At 47.4% G+C, this 16,778-nt stretch overlaps 1 protein-coding gene across 1 annotated transcript; it reads left to right on the forward strand.

Moving 5' to 3' along the window:
* Nucleotides 1-17: 17 nt before the first annotated feature.
* LOC149339117 (chromobox protein homolog 3-like) lies at nt 18-16,061 on the forward strand. Its single transcript, XM_089547935.1, has 5 exons — nt 18-171; nt 943-1,080; nt 4,975-5,143; nt 5,849-5,946; nt 15,159-16,061. Exons 1-5 carry the CDS (start codon nt 47-49, stop codon nt 15,325-15,327), a joined length of 699 nt encoding a protein of 232 aa, XP_089404061.1. The 5' UTR covers nt 18-46; the 3' UTR covers nt 15,328-16,061.
* The last annotated feature ends 717 nt before the right edge of the window (nt 16,062-16,778 follow it).

Consider the following 16,778-nt stretch of genomic DNA (forward strand, 5'->3'; position numbering starts at 1 on the left):
ACAAAGTCTTTATTATTTGGAGCATTCGCTGCGGTCCTGCCGTCCCATGCTTTACGTTGTTTGTATGCAATCGAACGTTTTCCCGCCTGCGCCCGTTACGAGACGCGCTTGCTGTAGGGCCGTCGTTATACCCAGTACGCATACTCTTTGTGACGAACTTTGGAGGTCGAGGTAGGTTGTAAAAGGCGCAACACTTGCTTTGGTTGCATTGGAAATTACACCCCCGGTCTTTTGCTTTCTGTTCATAAATTTAATTTGAGTTTCAGAGATGACAGTTTGTGAGAGTTTAACATGGCGGTCTTTCCATGATATACTGACCTCGGAAACTACGTTTTTTGTTGTTTGACTTGTTTGTCGCGTATACCTCAATGCTGCAGATTCATTTGTTGCTCACTATCATGAGCCGCCGCGCGTCGGCAGTTCCGAGGAGCGCAATATTGCGCGCAGTTAACGGGCCATGCATCCGCAGAGCTAAGCCTAACGGCAAAACTGCACCACTCTGAGCACCGCAGCGTAAGCCCGAATGTTAGTGCGATGTCATTGTTGTATAAATGTACCGCATCTTGTATAGCGTAAAGTTAGCCTTCGCGTACAGCGTCGCCCTATATCAGTCTTGAGCGTCGCCGCAGACGCTCGGTCTAGCTGGGGTGAGCATCAACGACGTGCGCTATTCTTTCGACGCGACATCACTTGTGCCGAGTGTTCAAAGCTAACTGGCGGACAGTGTTGTTAACTTCACTTCGGTCACGCAGGTGTGATGAATAGAACTAGAAATAGATGCCGCCCACTATATAAACGCAGGAGGCTTGTTCGCTTGGACTCGGGGGCAGACGCGTTTGCTGCACGTTCGGATCGAAGCTTTTGCGCGCGCTCCGCGGTACACTCGGAAGTTTCATATTTCGTTGCTTCCCGCGAACTACTTTTTCTCACCTGTCATTGCAGCAAAAACATGTCGGGCAAGCGAAAGTCACCCGATGGGAACTCCTCCGGCTCCGAAGAGTTCACCGTGGAGAAAATCCTCGACAAGAGGATCAAGAACGGACGCGCTGAGTATTACCTGAAATGGAAAGGCTACCCTGAGTGAGCTGATGTATTTCTTTCCACCTTTCGATTGACCGTACTCCTGGCACCTGGAGCTCCTTTCAGAGCCACTAAGGTCGTGCCTCGTCCTGCTGCATATCACGGTGGGGCAAAGTAGTGTTCCAGTGCGCTGCCTGGATGCATATAGTGCATATAAACACGAACTGAATTTAGTAATGCCTTTGTAAGGTGAAATGCACTTGTACAGATGCCAGCACATGCCCATCCTTAAGCTGTATACATACGCAGCCCAGCTGTTGCATAATACACAGGCCTCCAACAAAGGAAGCAAAGAAAAACTAAGTGCAAGAAGCAGATATCTGCTTTGTGCGCTCTTTGGGCCCACAAATAAATGTAGAGATTGAGAATTGTAGCTTTCATAGCATATGTGGGATTATGAAGTTTAAGACGGAATGGCACAATGCATTTAGGCTTTTATTGTGAAACAATGCATTAGAATTGGTAGTTGTGCCAGCGGTACCCCTAAGGCACAGTGAAGTCTTGGTTTGCTTGTGCTACTGCTGAGCTTTTCTTTCTTACACGTTTTAGGTAGTTACTTGATGGACACAAAGCCCTTTGTATCTGTTAGTGATGCAAGTTCTCTTGGTTAACAGCATGGTAGAGTGCATAGCTCCCTTGACTCCCGGTGCTTCAGATCTCTAATCCACATGAGCCGTTTGAACCAGGTGATGCAAGCCATACGTTTGATGCTCCTGTGTGCGGGTACTGAGAAAGCGGCCGGTTGGTGTGGATGGATTATCATTAGGGGTGTGCGAATATCAAATTTTTCGAATACGAATCGAATATCGAATAATCAAGGACAGACGCATTTAACCATTACAAAACATTATTTGAGCACCCAAGAACATTCATTACAGTGCAACTATTAGTGATAAAATAAACACAAAAAGTTGGTGTGGCTGCACAAAAAAGTACCAAAGTCTCGAATATTATTCTTAGAACAGTGGAAATATCAGAGGAGATACAGCTTTGATTAAGGCTAGCTTCCCATAAGCACGAACGCACGTTGGTGGGATGAACATAAAAGGTTATCGTGAAGGAAAACCTGCTGCTCCACATGGTCACGCAGAAGTAGTTCCCTTCTAGCTAGAACGGCTTCTCCAGCCACCGAAAATGCCCTCTCACTTGGCACTGAACTGGCACGTGTTGCGAGGCATTTCGTGCACAGCTCTGACTATACCAGCTTCGCAGGTATAGCCACAAAGAAGCTCACTAGCGCAGTCAGCTACTGCATGGTCCAACGTTACGCATTGCTCTGGGCGCCGCCATGTTATGTCTCTGTGGATAGGACTTGCGGACCAAAATGAACGCCGGTGCTCGCAATAGAATATTCTACTAGATATGAATATTCGCGTCGAGTCGAATATTCGCAACAACACGAATATTGCATTTCGAATCGAATACGAATAATAAAATTATAATATTCGAATTATATTCGAAAATTTCGAATATTCGCACACCCCTAATTATCATCAGTCTCCCTCATTAGTTTGTATGGCAAAGCAGTAGCAAACCTTCAGCTGACTAACCATGGCATCGTTCAGCGTTCCTTTTTCGGTGACTTCACATACTGTCTTCAAGCTTTGAACATTCCTTTTGTGGCCATTCTTAGGTATTGTATGTACCTAGCCAAGCTTTAAGGGTAACAGATAACAGGAAATAATGTTCAAAGAATATTATTAGAGGAATTATTTTTTTATAGCAAAGTTAAACTGCCAACTTTGGACACAAACAACTTAGTTTCAGTTGCAAAATACAGGTGTAAGGGTTCTATAACTGGCTGTAAATTCATGATGTGAGGTGTGAATATAATTTCTTTTGCAACATATGTAGCAATGTTTACAGATGGTTAAAACATAAGTAGGAAATTGTTATTTTGAAAAGCAAAAAAAAAAGATTGAATATGGCCTCCCACATTAAGTACCACGACTGCAACTTTTGTTTTCCAGAAAAGCCCCCTCTTCTACCTAAATTTGCGAGTTTTAGTTTCTCTTGTTTTTAGTTTTCACTGTTTGAGCATATAGTCGAGGAGTTGGTCCCAATGGGATGCGCTTGCACGCATTTGACGGAGGGGCCAGTGACTGTAATCTGCTTTGTGTGCAGCGTGGTGCTGAGCTGAAATAGGTGCTTGTGAAAGGACTATAGACGCAGTATATTGGAGTGTTTCCCTCTTTCAAAGAACCCCAGGTGGTCGAAATTTCCGGAGCCCTCCACTACGGCGTCTCTCATAGAGTGAGCCGCTTTGGGACGTTAAACCTTATAGAAACCAATCTTTCAAACGATGCTTTAGACATTAAAGGGACACTGAGGAGAAATTGAAGTTGGCTTGTATCGACAGAATGCCAGCTCCTGATTACAAAAACGCCACTCATACTGACAACAAAGCTCTTGTAACGTAGAAAAGAGCAAGAACCAAAATACAGGTATCGCCGCCACAGGCCAAACTCGCAAGTACAAGCGTGATGTCGTCATAGGACAAAGCAGTGTTGCTAGAACCAATGGTTCTAGCAACTCTAGGACCCGAGAAGCCACAAATCCCTGAGGCGCAGCCAATGCATGCGCAAATGTCCTTGACCTCGCCAGATGGCGGAAAATCCAATTTCATTCTTTATATGGTATCATTATTTCAAAATATAGGAGAACTAAGCAAAATAATTCCACAGTTATGTGCTCTGGACATTCCCAATGCCACAAAACACAAAAAATTGATAAAATTACCCTTATTTTTCAAACAATAGTTTTCCTAAGTAAGCATAGTCATCCTTGGCATAAAGGTTGCATAACTTACTTCATACTTATTCTAGGATAATTAAATTTGGCAGAGGTGGTCCCACCAGTAATATAAACCAGCCCCACAAGTTTCAATGAAATCGAGCAAGCGGTTCAAAAGTTCACTGTTTAGGGTAGTATCCCCCCTTAATGCACTTCGACACTTTTAAGCCAGCTTGCTTCATGGGCTGGAATAATGGCGCTATGTCAGCTTTTTTTTTTTTCTTTTTTTTTTTCATGTGTCATGAGGCCTAAACACAAGCTACACGTCACAGTCATCATTCGATTGGTGAAACTGAAGTTGCATCGAGAAATTCATTATCAATTACTTAGTGGCTATAGGGGAATACCACGGGTTGATCCATGTATACTAATGTCTACCGCGCCGCCGCGATGGCTCATTGGTTATGGTGCTTGGGTGCTGACCCAAAAGACGCGAGTTTGATCCTGGTGGCAATGGAAAAAATTTCAATGGAGGCAAAATTCTATAGGCCCGTCAGAGGCAATATCAGTGCATGTTAAAGAACCCCGGGTGGTCAAAATTTTTGGAGCCCTTCATTACGGCATCCTTCATGGCCTAAGTCGTTTTGGGATGTTAAACCCCAATAAACCAGTAGTGTGTAACGTGTCATTTGAAAGAAGAAACAGCAAGCAAAAATTTGAGTGTCTACACTCCTTTAAAATAAATTTATACCCAATGTTTTTTTTTTTTTTCTCACTCTTTGTCATTGGCCGAGACGTAGTCATGCCTCGTGTTTGTTCTTTGTAGATCAAACACAGTGATATGGTGCGTGGATTTGTACTTCATTGTAAGGGCAGGAAATACATAAATGGAAGAGAATCATCATGCTATGTTAGCCCAGTTTGTTTTCAAGTGAAGCTGAAGACACTTGCCTCGTCTGACAGTCGTTCAGGGTGGATCTCAAATCATTACTGCTTGTGGCTGTCACGTAGTGGACATCTGCTGTTGCCAGCAGCGGGGAATGGCAGGCCTCTTGTGTAAAGAGGCTTGTAACTGCGGCAGCCCTGCCAGTTGGGTCTGTAGTGAGAGCATTGGCCCTTTGTTGCAGCGTGCTGGCCACTGTTTGTTTCCCTGCTTTCCAGTTCAGAGAACACGTGGGAGCCGGTGTCAAACCTCGACTGCCCCGAGCTGATCCAGGAGTTCGAGGACCAGCGTAAGAAGAAAGAGGACAAGAGGCGTGCCGCAGGTGCCAAGGCCAACGGAGCTGCCGAGGAGCCCAAGAAAAAGAAGGCCAAGACGTCCAATGACCCGGTGTGGCAGCGATATCTGTGCTAGGCTGCAATGGATGGCAAACTTGTTTGCGGGGGGTATCGCTGGTTCACTCTCCAGTTGAGGAGGCTAGAGGCTGTCAGAAACAAATGATGTCTTGCCATGCGACGATGCTTAGGTCCTCTCGCCATGTCCCTCTGTGGAATCCTCAATTTCTGTAGTTTATCGATGATATAAAATTGCTAATCATTGGCTAGGCATGTATGCATTCAACGCCAGTTGTTTGATTTCAGTTTAGTTTATTAGTGGCTTTTATTCGTGATGAAATAAAAACTGAAGGAGAAGACGTTGGTCATGGAATCTGCCATCAAAGCCTGAAGCACCTGAGTTGCGGCTAGCGGGGAAATCAAGGACAGGGAGGGGGCAAGAAAAAGGGAGAGTGAATCCGTTTTACTGTAAAGGTAAAGGTCCGGTCGTGGTAGCCATTTCAGAAATGTGCGACATTTAAGTGTCGAGTCTTAGCTTGCTAGTTCGCATCATTTATTGCCTGAAAAGTTGTATAGATGTTGATTTTTATTGCAAAGTTGTTATGAACCTTTATGCAGTGGGCTCGTTTCTTGCATGCTCTGACAGTGACACCAATGGAAATTCAAGCTTTAAAACAATTTTGCTTGCACAGTAGAGGCAGGCGATGCTTTTCGTTGCTGGGATTTTCGCCCACTAGAGCTTGTTGCCTTGGTGGTGCAGGACGATGTACAGCCACGGGGCTTTGACAGGGGCCTGGAGCCAGAACGAATCATTGGAGCAACAGACTCTAGCGGGGAGCTGATGTTCCTGATCAAGTGGTAAGTGGTACACGAGTGTTGTCGGCACACCCGCACGGCATATTGGGCCTCTCCAATTCACCGAGCCCACTGGTGGGCATCAGGACCAGCCCATGGGCCCCGTCAGTCCCCATTGTAGTGTGGGTGGAGGCCACCTTGAACAGAGCACTTGTGGTGCACACGAACTGTGTAGGAGTAGGGTCAGATGCGGACTGCAGAACAAACACCTGATTGTGCTCGCACATCTATTCACTGGTGATGACAGTGTGAGCATGTGGCCTTCAGAACATTATAGGCTGCAGTGGAGTGTACCTGTAAGTTTGAAAGATCCTTGAAGGGACACTAAGGGCAGATCCATCCAGTTTTTGATCTCGGTAAAAGTTGATTCTATGGCTCTTGGTAGCCTTTGGAGTCACTAGATTCAAATTCATGGCAGCTGCACCTAAAAGAACTACATGATTGCCACTTTGTAGTGAATAGCGATGTAACCTAGCCGCTGGGATGTGCGCTAAAAAAAAATGTCAAGGCAAGACAGTGTACTTACGAAATCCGCCAGTGATGGAGGCAACTGCATTTTTCTATCTTCTAAAAGTTCTGCTTTTGGCGAGAGTGGTCTCGTTGTCATTGCAATGTGGCTGTCTACCAGTACAGGCCAACTTCAATTTGTCCTCAGTGTCCCAACATGTGCGCAGGGGTCGCACGCTAGCATCTTTCATTCAGCACCTCGTTTGAGTGAAAAATTGCATGCACGCTGCTCATCAAATGACATTTCTGCTCTCTGATTATCTCCTATTTTTTTTTTACTATCTAGGCATGATAAAGCTTGTTAGTTCGAACTTCAAGGGACCAGAAAACAAATTATCGAATGACCCCAAAAGAAACTGTCAAGAACTGCTTGCTTCACGGTAGATTTATTTGGCGAAAGAGTGGGCGTTGCCTGCTTTTGAGATGAGAACAGCGCAGCAATGACTGTTCTTCACATCTCCATCAGTGCTTGATTGTGTGCATACTGGTGGGAGCATCGAAGCAGAACTGCTCCAGAGTGTGAGGGCTTTCCGCGTCCTTCACAGTGCACAACAGCGTAGTTGCACCGCTACCACATCATACGCGGCAATGTCGAGTGTGAGAAGGCTTACCGTGCAAGCAATGGCACATAATGAGCCATGCAGTTCTAGCGCACCGGAAGAACGTAACCGTGCAGAAAAGGGAGGCTTGATGCTTCAATCACCCTAAACAATGCTCAACTGGGTTAGGTGGGCTGGCTGGTCAAAATACCGCCTTTGTGGGCTGGTGGGATGCTCAGAGAACCGAAACTAAGCAGTCTGAATCTTTTGGAGACAGAGCCGCCCGTTTGTTGTCACGCCTGTCATTGCACGCAATTCAGAGGTACGCGAGTGAACGCTGCATGGAAGTCGGGTTTTGAGCAGGGCTAGTTGGTGAGCTCGTCATGTCAGTCATACCTGGCTGTGGCCTCCCTTCTGTAACCCGTCCTGCTTAACCAGTGCAGGACTCGCTAGTGTCCGAATTAGCATCCGACGCCATAGACTTGCATGGGTGTTGGCCAGGACCAAGCTGTTGCAGTCGAACCTCGTTTATAATGAACCCGTTTATAATCGAATAATGCATATCACGACGGCTGACAATTCTTCTTTGAAACTCTGTTAATACGGGCTATAACGAAGTAATCGCTGGGCCCCTTCAACTTCTTTATAACAAGGTTCAACTGTAGTCAGTTATCCAGATTTTCGAATCAACAGGGGTCAAATTGGCGAGCTTTTACTGTACCTGTGCATGAGGGCGGCCAACCCTTATGATCGAGTCTGCTGTGGTCATGGTATCTGCGTTTGGGAATTTTTTTCTCCCTGTTAGCTCCAAGTGGAAAAGAATTTGCACACATTCAATCTCAACTGTGTTATGTTGTCTATCTGCTCGCTGCCAGTGGAGAATGCATGCATACCGTGTTTACTCGCATAATAGGCGCACTTTTTTTCCAGAAAATCCGGCTCAAAGTTCGGGGTGCGCCTATTACGTGGGGTAAAATTTCCGGAAATTTTTCGACTCGCAAAATTGAACATACCACATAAACGCACCCGTGTTTGGGCCACACCATTTTCCCAAAGGAAATATGGGCCGCACCGAAACTTTCCATGACCCACGCGGGAATAGCCTTCGAAATGCACACGCCGTGGCCTCAGCGATCAGCTCCGGCTGTGCGCAACGGCGCTTAATCGTGGAGACCACACGCGCACAGGAGCTTCCAGGCGCTGCCCACGGAGGGCGCCCGAGGCCAAGCTCATCATCATCGTTTTCCTCCGCCGCAAGCTTTCTCTATCCATATTGCCACCAGCATCAACAGCTCCAGTTTTTTTGTGGCTGCCGAAGTGCCGGGATCTGTGGTAGCGGGTTAGTTTATCGTAGTTGTGGCTTTGCCGCCGAGCTTTGCTGTTTTAGCACGATGGGCAAGCACCTTAATAGCTACACAGCTGGGAGTTCGCTCTCTAACACGGCAAGCGTGCGGCACGTCGAAAATTTGACGTGGCCGAGGAGTGTGGCAATTGCGACGGCGACGTGCCTAAATTTTTGTACACGACTTCAAGCGCCGAGGTTTTCGTGGGCCTAAGTCGGGAATGTTTCCGGCTGGAGACGAAGCTTTCCAAACAGACTTTTAAAGTAAGCATCCTTGAAAAGTGTGTGCGGCTGTTCCACGCGATGCCGTTGTGCGTGCTGTGGGTCTGCAGCAGCACTAGTGAGGACTAGTAGTCAGTTCAGCAAAAACTTTCTTAAAGGGGTGGAGACACCAAATTTTGAAGCTATAAAAAGCCTGCTATGGGATTCCTATGTATGCAAGGGCACTCACAGCCAGGTGTTGGACGCAACAAACGTTTAAAAAATATTTTAATTCGGTTCCAAAGATTACCTAAATGCTCACTCTCACGATCTAGACCCATCACTAGTGCCATCAACGCTGACGTCACAAGGTGGGAAGAAAAATTAAAGTTTTAGTGACGTCATACCGAAATACAGTGACGTACGATGAGCGGGGCACAGCCGCGAGAGCGCAGTCGACGCACCAGCGAGCCGCGTTTGCTGCTAACCGCCCCTCGCTCAGTTTGCGGCGCACCGTTGCGAACAGCGTCGCAACGTCCGATTGCAGCTCGCCGCCTGCGTCCGGCCTGCTAGATGTAAACGGCGGGCCGCTCGCGGCAAACGCAACGACGGGAAGCGGCAGCCAATGCGAGCGCGGAGAGCGGCAGCGTCATGATGACATAGGGCGCACTCCTTGGAGCCGAGCGGCTTGCGCCAGCCTTCGTGCCGACCGCCGGCATCTGAAGAACGCGATAGTATGGTTTGTTCACGTTCATAGTAAACCCTGGGATATATGAATATCAAAAATGCATCGTTTCTGACGATCGTTGGCAAATACCGAGTTCCTGGTAGAAGTGATGACTGCGATGCAAGCAAATTTCATCCTATAGCCGGTTTTGTGCTGCTGCTACCTGGTGCGGTTCGCCTGCCGTCTGCTAGTTGCGTTGCTGAAGACATCGTGGAAATCGAACATATCTTTTATTATGGGACGAGTTCACAGTAAAGGGGTGCCGAGCGGAGCACGTTTCTGAAAGCTGGCCAGTCCCGAAGCGCCCTCAGCTGCGGAGTCAATGCGAAACCATCTAGGCCTAGCGACGACTAGGGCAGTCTGGGACCAGCGCGCAGGTCGTCGCCCGGCGTTGCCGCAGGCAGTGTCGTTGCCGAAAGATCCACTTTTAGCACAGTCATGTTGTCGTGTCTCGAATCTAGGAAGCATCCTTTCTGATATGGATTTTCGTGTGCGGACGTGAAGTACGTCGAGCATGCCGGCCGGTCGGCCAGCCTGGATACCGTCTGCCGACGTCATAAAAGCGAGCTAAAGAGTGTTCTTGACGTAAATAATAAACCATGGGACAAGAAATGTGAAAAAAATTGTCATTTGTGAGGATCGCTGACTAATACTGAGCTGCTGGTAGAGGAAACAACTGTGATATGAGCAAATTTCTTGCCACAAACGCCTCGCAGCTGCCGCTGGCCCGACGTTCGGGTCCGGCTCGTCTGGCGCCCGCTAACTCCGCTGCCGAAGGCGTCGAGATTGACCGTACTATTATTTTATTGTGAGGTGATGCTGCTGACACTAAAGCTATTTGTGAAAAGTAGGTTTGTGAAAAGTAGGTTTTTATTATAGCGCAGGCGACTTCCAAAGCACCGGCCGCTTGCGAAACAGGCTATAGGCCTAGCGACGACCACGGCAGCCAGGCAGCAGCAGAGCTCGTCGCCCGGAGCGCCCGCGAGCGGTGCCGTTGCCGAAAGCTCCGAACATAAGCAGGCATGCTTTGTCGCTGCTCGAGTATAGCTGGCAGTTCTGATAACAAGGTGATCTTGTCTTTTCTTGTGATATTTGTACACCATCCCAAGCAGCGCTCAGGTACTGCTGCACGGCGGCGAAGTGTGACACCGGTTGTGGGCGCAGCTTGGGTAGAGCGGCGCAGCGATGCTTACTGGCATTTTGCAAAGTGTTTCGCATCCTCACGCGAACCCGCGAAGGCGATATTAGCGTGTGATCAAAAAAAAAGTCGATGTCCTCACTCATTGGAATCAGATCCGTCAGAATCCGAGCTGCTAGCCATCTGTTGTTTTTTTTATGTGCTGGTCAGCACGTGTGTGAGAAAGCAGACGATGCAGCAGTAGGTGCATCACAACTTTTGTGCGCCCACGTGACCAGGCGAAGTAGTTGATCTTCCCCCTCTGTGACGTCACTGTACAACTCGGCGTTCCGAAACCGAAAATCGTTCACCTAAAAATGCGATAATAAATTATTCACTGTGAATATATGAATATTTGAGTGTGCATCATGCTTCCTGGAGCCATAAGAAGCGTTTGAAACTAAGAACGCGCGAACCACAAATTTGGTGTCTCCACCCCTTTAAAATAAAGATTTGGGGGAGGGAAGGCAAGGCGAGGCGTCGGCTTGCAGTCGTGTAAATGCAGTATTGATCACAGTGCTCAAGTTTGGGGTGCGCCTATTATGCGCAGAAATAAAAAAATTATTTTTCGCGACCATACTGGGGTGCACCTATTATGCGAGTAAATACGGTAATTCCTAACACGCATCGGCGCTTGGTTGCACATTTTTCTTGCGGGTCCACTTGCATCGTTAATACAAATTTAGCTGTGTGTCTCCCTTGTATGCTCTAGTCTTTTGATAAATGGTTGGGTGCCAAAATTCAGGCATCCACACTGATGCATTTAAGAGGCAGAGGGATTACCACTGGGGGTATTATGTAATGCAATGTACAACAGAGGCCAGGGATCCAACTTGGGTCACACAAGTATATTGACCTAGTCATTTATAGTTTGGGAGCTCTTAAGTGATATGCATCTTGTGTAGTCAAGACATCCGTTTCAACACGTTTGATTGCTAGACACATGCAGTGTGGTCACCAGTGGCCACAAAGTGGAAATGTAGGTTACATGCGCTATTGAATCGGCCTTTTGCTTGAGTGATCTGTGCATGCGCAAGGCCCTGTAGTGCGTGATGAAATAACACGGACAGTGTTGCTCTGCAACGCTCCTATAGGAAACGTATGGAAAGCGACCAAACGGCTTTGCCGCTGTCAACTGCTCAGATGTGTCTATTGCTCAGCAAAGCAATGCCAAGTAGGCGGGGGCAGTGTAGTAGAAGACTCACTGAGCCGCCGTGGTGGCTCAGTGGCTATGGTGCTTGGCTGCTGGCCCGAAAGACGCGGGTTCGATCCCGGCTGCGGCGGTTGAATTTCTTTGGAGGAGAAATTCGAGGCCCGTGTACTGTGCGATGTCAGTGCACGTTAAGGAACCCCAGGTGGTCGAAATTTCCGGAGCCCTCCACTACGGCGTCTCTCATAGTCTTAGTCGCTTTGGGACGTTAAACCCCATAAACCAACCAACCATCATCAGATTGGCTGACGTTGGTGCACTTCGCCGTTCTCTCCTACCAAGAGCCATTGCCTCTCGCTGTGCTCTGCCCACAGTCGCACTGACAGAGCTGCTCCAGCTTTCATACGTGTAGCTGCTGCTGTTGGTACCTGCTTCCGTTTTTTTTTTTTAATGCTCCACAAACAGATTATGCATTGCCTGAAGGAAGGTTTAAATACTGTAATCCAGGAATAAATACCTAGAGCTTGCACTGTCCTCAAAAAAGCAGGATGAGGGTGGCAGGACAGTAGTGCGACTATTTCTTTCAATAGCTGCCTAGGGAAAGCCACTGCATGTTTCTTGTTTGGTACAAGATGCAAGCGGCACTCCACTTACGTGAATCAAGTCTTGACATTTATGGCTACAGAATCTTTTTGCTTTCACCACACGGTAACACTACAAGAGACAGCAATAATAAGATGCTTTGTACAGCAGGCAGTACTCGGAGCCAGATGTGGAAGAACTTGCGCCCGTCGCTTCCTACGATTTCGTTCATGATGGCTGCCATCGTGGTTTTTGAAAACTGGGCCCCTTCCCCACATACTGGTATTACTCACGGCTGTGGAATATTTTCGGAATGTCCACATTCCACTGTTTTTTGAGGCCTCTGCAACGACCTCCTAATGGTTGGCGCGAGCACTTCAGATGATATTTTCTCAGCTTCGTGATTTTTGCCGTGACACGCCATTGCGGAAGTTTTTTGGTGCAATTTTAATTCATTTTGTACCGTTGAATTCAGAAAGAACTAAACTGGAGCTGTGCTATTCCCCCCCTTTTTTTTCTTGCTGCGTCTAACATTACAAATTTTGTGAACCATGATGTCACCTAACTATATTTTATAATTATGATGCTTGAACATAAATTGAACATTCTTATGATCATGTGCCTCAGGAACAGTATACAGTAAAAGCTCGTTAATTCGAACTTCACGGGACCGGGAAAAAGGTTCGAATTATCCGATGTTCGAATTATCGAATGGCCGCGAAAAAACCGACAAGAACCATTTGCATTACGGTGTATGTAGGGTATTTACTCGCGTAACGAACCCACTTACATAATGAACCCACCCACCCCCGATTTTTGCCTAAGAATCTGAAAAAAAAAAAGCGTCAGTCGTTAACGCTTCCCTCCGTTCGGCACCGTCACGGCCCACAACGTATTTCTTGGCGGCGCGCCAAGATGCTGCGCAGAGATAACATCACTTTTGACGTTAGCTCCAGCAAGGGGGAAGCGAACTTTGGCAGAGTGCCAGCGCTTGTTCGGTTGTGCAAGCCTCGTTTTCAGCACCGTCACGCCCCCCCCCCCCCCCCCCCCCCCCCCAACGCATTTCTTGGCGGCGCGCCAAGATGCTACGCAGCGATAACATCACTTTTGACGTTAGCTCCAGCAAGGGGGAAGCGAACTTTGGCAGAGTGCCAGCGCTTGTGCGGGGGGGGGGGGGGGGGGGGGGGGGGGGGGGGGGGGGGGTCTTGTTCGCGGCTGAGCGCGTGCTTCCGTTGGCGATCGACCGATGGGTGGAAGCATGGACGACACTCGCAAAGAAAAAAAAGTTTTTCGCTCGTAATTTGCAGCGACCGTCCGAAGTCATAGCCTTCATGGGCGTTGGCTGGGACCGCGCTGACAGTGCTTATCCGTATTTTCGAATTAACAGGGCTCGAATTTACGAGCATTTAGTTGCGAGTTCCGGAGGTTGCGCGGAAAAGAGGGTAGGCAGCCGCCAGCGCGGTCGCCAACCCCCTTCCCTCCGGTGCCGCCGGCCACCGCGCCAGTGATGGCGCCATTTAAGCTTTACCCACACTTCCAAGGTTTTATCTAGTTCCATCTTCTGTCCCCGTTTAGGACATACGCAGCCTCTAACTATGCGGAGGAGGTGCTTTTTTTTTTTTTGGCCACATGCTGTGTGCCAAGCCGCCCAGACGCGGTGGCGCGTAGTTCGAATTATCCGTAACGGAACCGACTCGCTTTCGAATTAACGGGCTTTTTTATACACAGATCTCTATGGAGCTTGGCCGGACCAAGTAGTGTAGTTCGAATTATCCGAAAATTCGAATTATCGAGTTTTGAATTAACGAGCTTTGACTGTACTAATTAGCATAGCTCCAGATATCAGGTCTTTGGCTAAGTCTCCATATCAGTCGAAACCAAAAAATGTTGAAAGAAAGTGTCTTAATGGCCCATAAGAATTTAGCTAACTAGGCTTAAGTTATGTTTACATATTATGGGAACTATTTGAGGTATACTGAAACTAATTATATTTTTTAAAACATGAAGAAACATCATCATCAGCCTGACTACTTCCACTGCAGGCATAAATTTGGTGTGCAGAAACATATGCACACCCAATTTCATTACGGTACCTTTGATAATAAAAATCTTCATGTCAAGACGAGAGTCTCCCCTTAACGGGACAGAAATGCATGGGCTCCGCTCATTTTCACTTTGTCCATTGTCTAGACAGTAGAGTTTATATGTTAAAGGTGCACTGAAGAAGATTCTGAACTTGTCTTTTTGCCGCGGGAACTCGACCCACACGTTCCTAGCATTCTTAGAAACTTCGACTTATTGCCCTGTGTGGCCGATTTCCCCAATTAAAACGAATTAGCGTCCGGCTCCCGCCTTTTTTTTTTTTTAATTCTGCCTCGTACGGTGGGCGGAGTAGACCAACGCGTGGAGCGCCTTTCATCCAGTCCCGTGGAGGCTTTGCTTTCGCTTTATTTTGTTTTTTAGGTTTCCATGAATAAATAGTTTCATTCGCAGATAATATAGCCGCAAAATAAGTCCGAAGAAATAAAAATACGCGCGGACTATTTGCTACTACGGACTACTACGTATTACTCCGCCGATGGCAGAGCGGCAAGCCGCCACTGGACTGGGTGAAAGGCGCTCCACGCGTTGGTCGACTCCGCCCACTGTACGAGGCAGAATTTTAAAAAAAGGCGGGAGCCGGACGTTAATTCGATTTAATTGGGGAAATCGGCCACACAGGGCAGTAAATCGCAGTTTCTAAGAAAGCTCGAAACGTGCAGATCGAGTTCCCGTGGCAAAAAGACAAGTTCAGATTCCTCTTCAGTGCACCTTTAACAAGTCGTGAATGCATTACAAAAATTTGGGTCCGTAGTTCAAGTTGTCCATATTACTGGGGCGTGACTACTGCATGATTTATTCTTTATGGCCGCTCTGCCTTCCCGCAGCTGCGGTGTAGGAAAGAAGGGCCTTGTTGTGTAACCCCCACTTCCCGTGTGCCTGCTTTCCAGGAAGAACAGCGATGAGGCGGACCTGGTGCCGTCGCGGCTGGCCAATGTCAAGTGCCCCCAGGTGGTGATCCAGTTCTACGAAGAGAGGCTGACCTGGCACACGGGCTCCTCCACGACCACCACCACCACCACCACAGCCCGGTCCGAAGAGGCCGAGGAGGCCTCGTGAGAAGCATCAGCGGTCCTCTTCCAGTCATCCTCCCGATTGGCCTGAACACACGCGCGCAAGACCGCCTTGGAAAGACTTATGGACCGCACACGTGGCTGCGGTCCATCACCACGGGGGTGGCACACACATCCCACCCAACTATTGGCTGCCAAAACTGGACACCCTGTTGTTGCTTTCACTTTTCACCATGAAAATGACAAGAGACATTGGGGAAATGTGACAAAGTTTGTGGGAGGGGGGAGCATTTGCCAGACCTAATTTGACTTATTCCACACCCCTTTTTCTTCTCTTTGCTCTGTTTTTTTGTTTTGTTTCTTTTTTTTTCAGTCATAGGCTGTTAGCGTGTGTTTTTCTATCAGCGAAGAGTCATGCTGCTTGTTGTGTTACACTTCACCCTCTTTCCATGGTGCATTCATCTGTATATTTTTTATTTTTTGGTCATTTCCTAGCCACTAGCCTGTTGTGGTTGGAGCACTGGGCTAAAGCCTTTTTTTAATGCACAGCTGTTTTTTTTTATTCTTCTTTTTGCCCTCATTTTTCAATGTCATTTCGATTAGCAGTGTTTTTTCATTCCGGTGTGTTTGAGTTGCCACTGGAAGCATTGAATGGGCAGTGTTTTATGTTTAGTGATTCCAGCCGTTGTATACTGTAGCAGCCTGAAGTAAGGAGGCTTGTCTTATCATGTTCCAGCCCTACTGCCTCATTTTGGGATGGTCAATAAAAAATAAAGATGAGGCGCTTGCTGTGGTTTATCTTTAATTACCTTCTGTAGAGTAGAACCCCTCTATAGTAAAGTAGCTCGGAGCAGCAAAAATCTTTACTATATCAGTTGCTGGTGATGGCATGGCTCTGACTATGCTGTCTGGATGCTTACTAAGCACGAAGTGTTGGTTTATAAAACAAGCACTCAAAATACCTTACATCATGCTCTTATGGTCCCTTTATGCGATATTTATTATTATCACATGTTCTCCCTTTTTCTACATTTATATGAATACAACATGGCTGCAAAAATAAAGCAAATATGGTTCTGTGCGAACATCAAAGCTTTCCATGATCACGGCGGCGTCTTCTGTGGCTTCTACATCAGTTAAGAGGCAGTAGTTATGAAACATGCTTGACAAAGTCATGCCTCCTACACAGTTCCGCCTCCTGTCCGTTTCATGCTGCTGCTTTGCACTGCTGTGTTACGAAAGCATTCCCTTTTCTACATCTCTCTACTTTACTGGCTTTCCTTTCTCAGCAACCTATGCCACCTTCTTTCTACGTTCTTAGCCAGCATTACTTTTTCCGTGCACTTTGCCTCACAGCCTTAGGGTCTTCGAAAAGTTGGCTTCTCCTCGCGGCTCTTGAGCTCGGTGGTGAAGCCATTTAAAAAAAAAAGTGCATTCAGTGTTTGTTTTGATCGTGATCCCAGACTTCGCGCGTGCTGAGATGGCATCATTCCGCAG

The sequence above is a fragment of the Amblyomma mixtum genome, chromosome 6 (genome assembly GCF_055824585.1).
Source record: "Amblyomma mixtum isolate Tamu chromosome 6, ASM5582458v1, whole genome shotgun sequence".
Classification (NCBI taxonomy): domain Eukaryota; kingdom Metazoa; phylum Arthropoda; class Arachnida; order Ixodida; family Ixodidae; genus Amblyomma; species Amblyomma mixtum.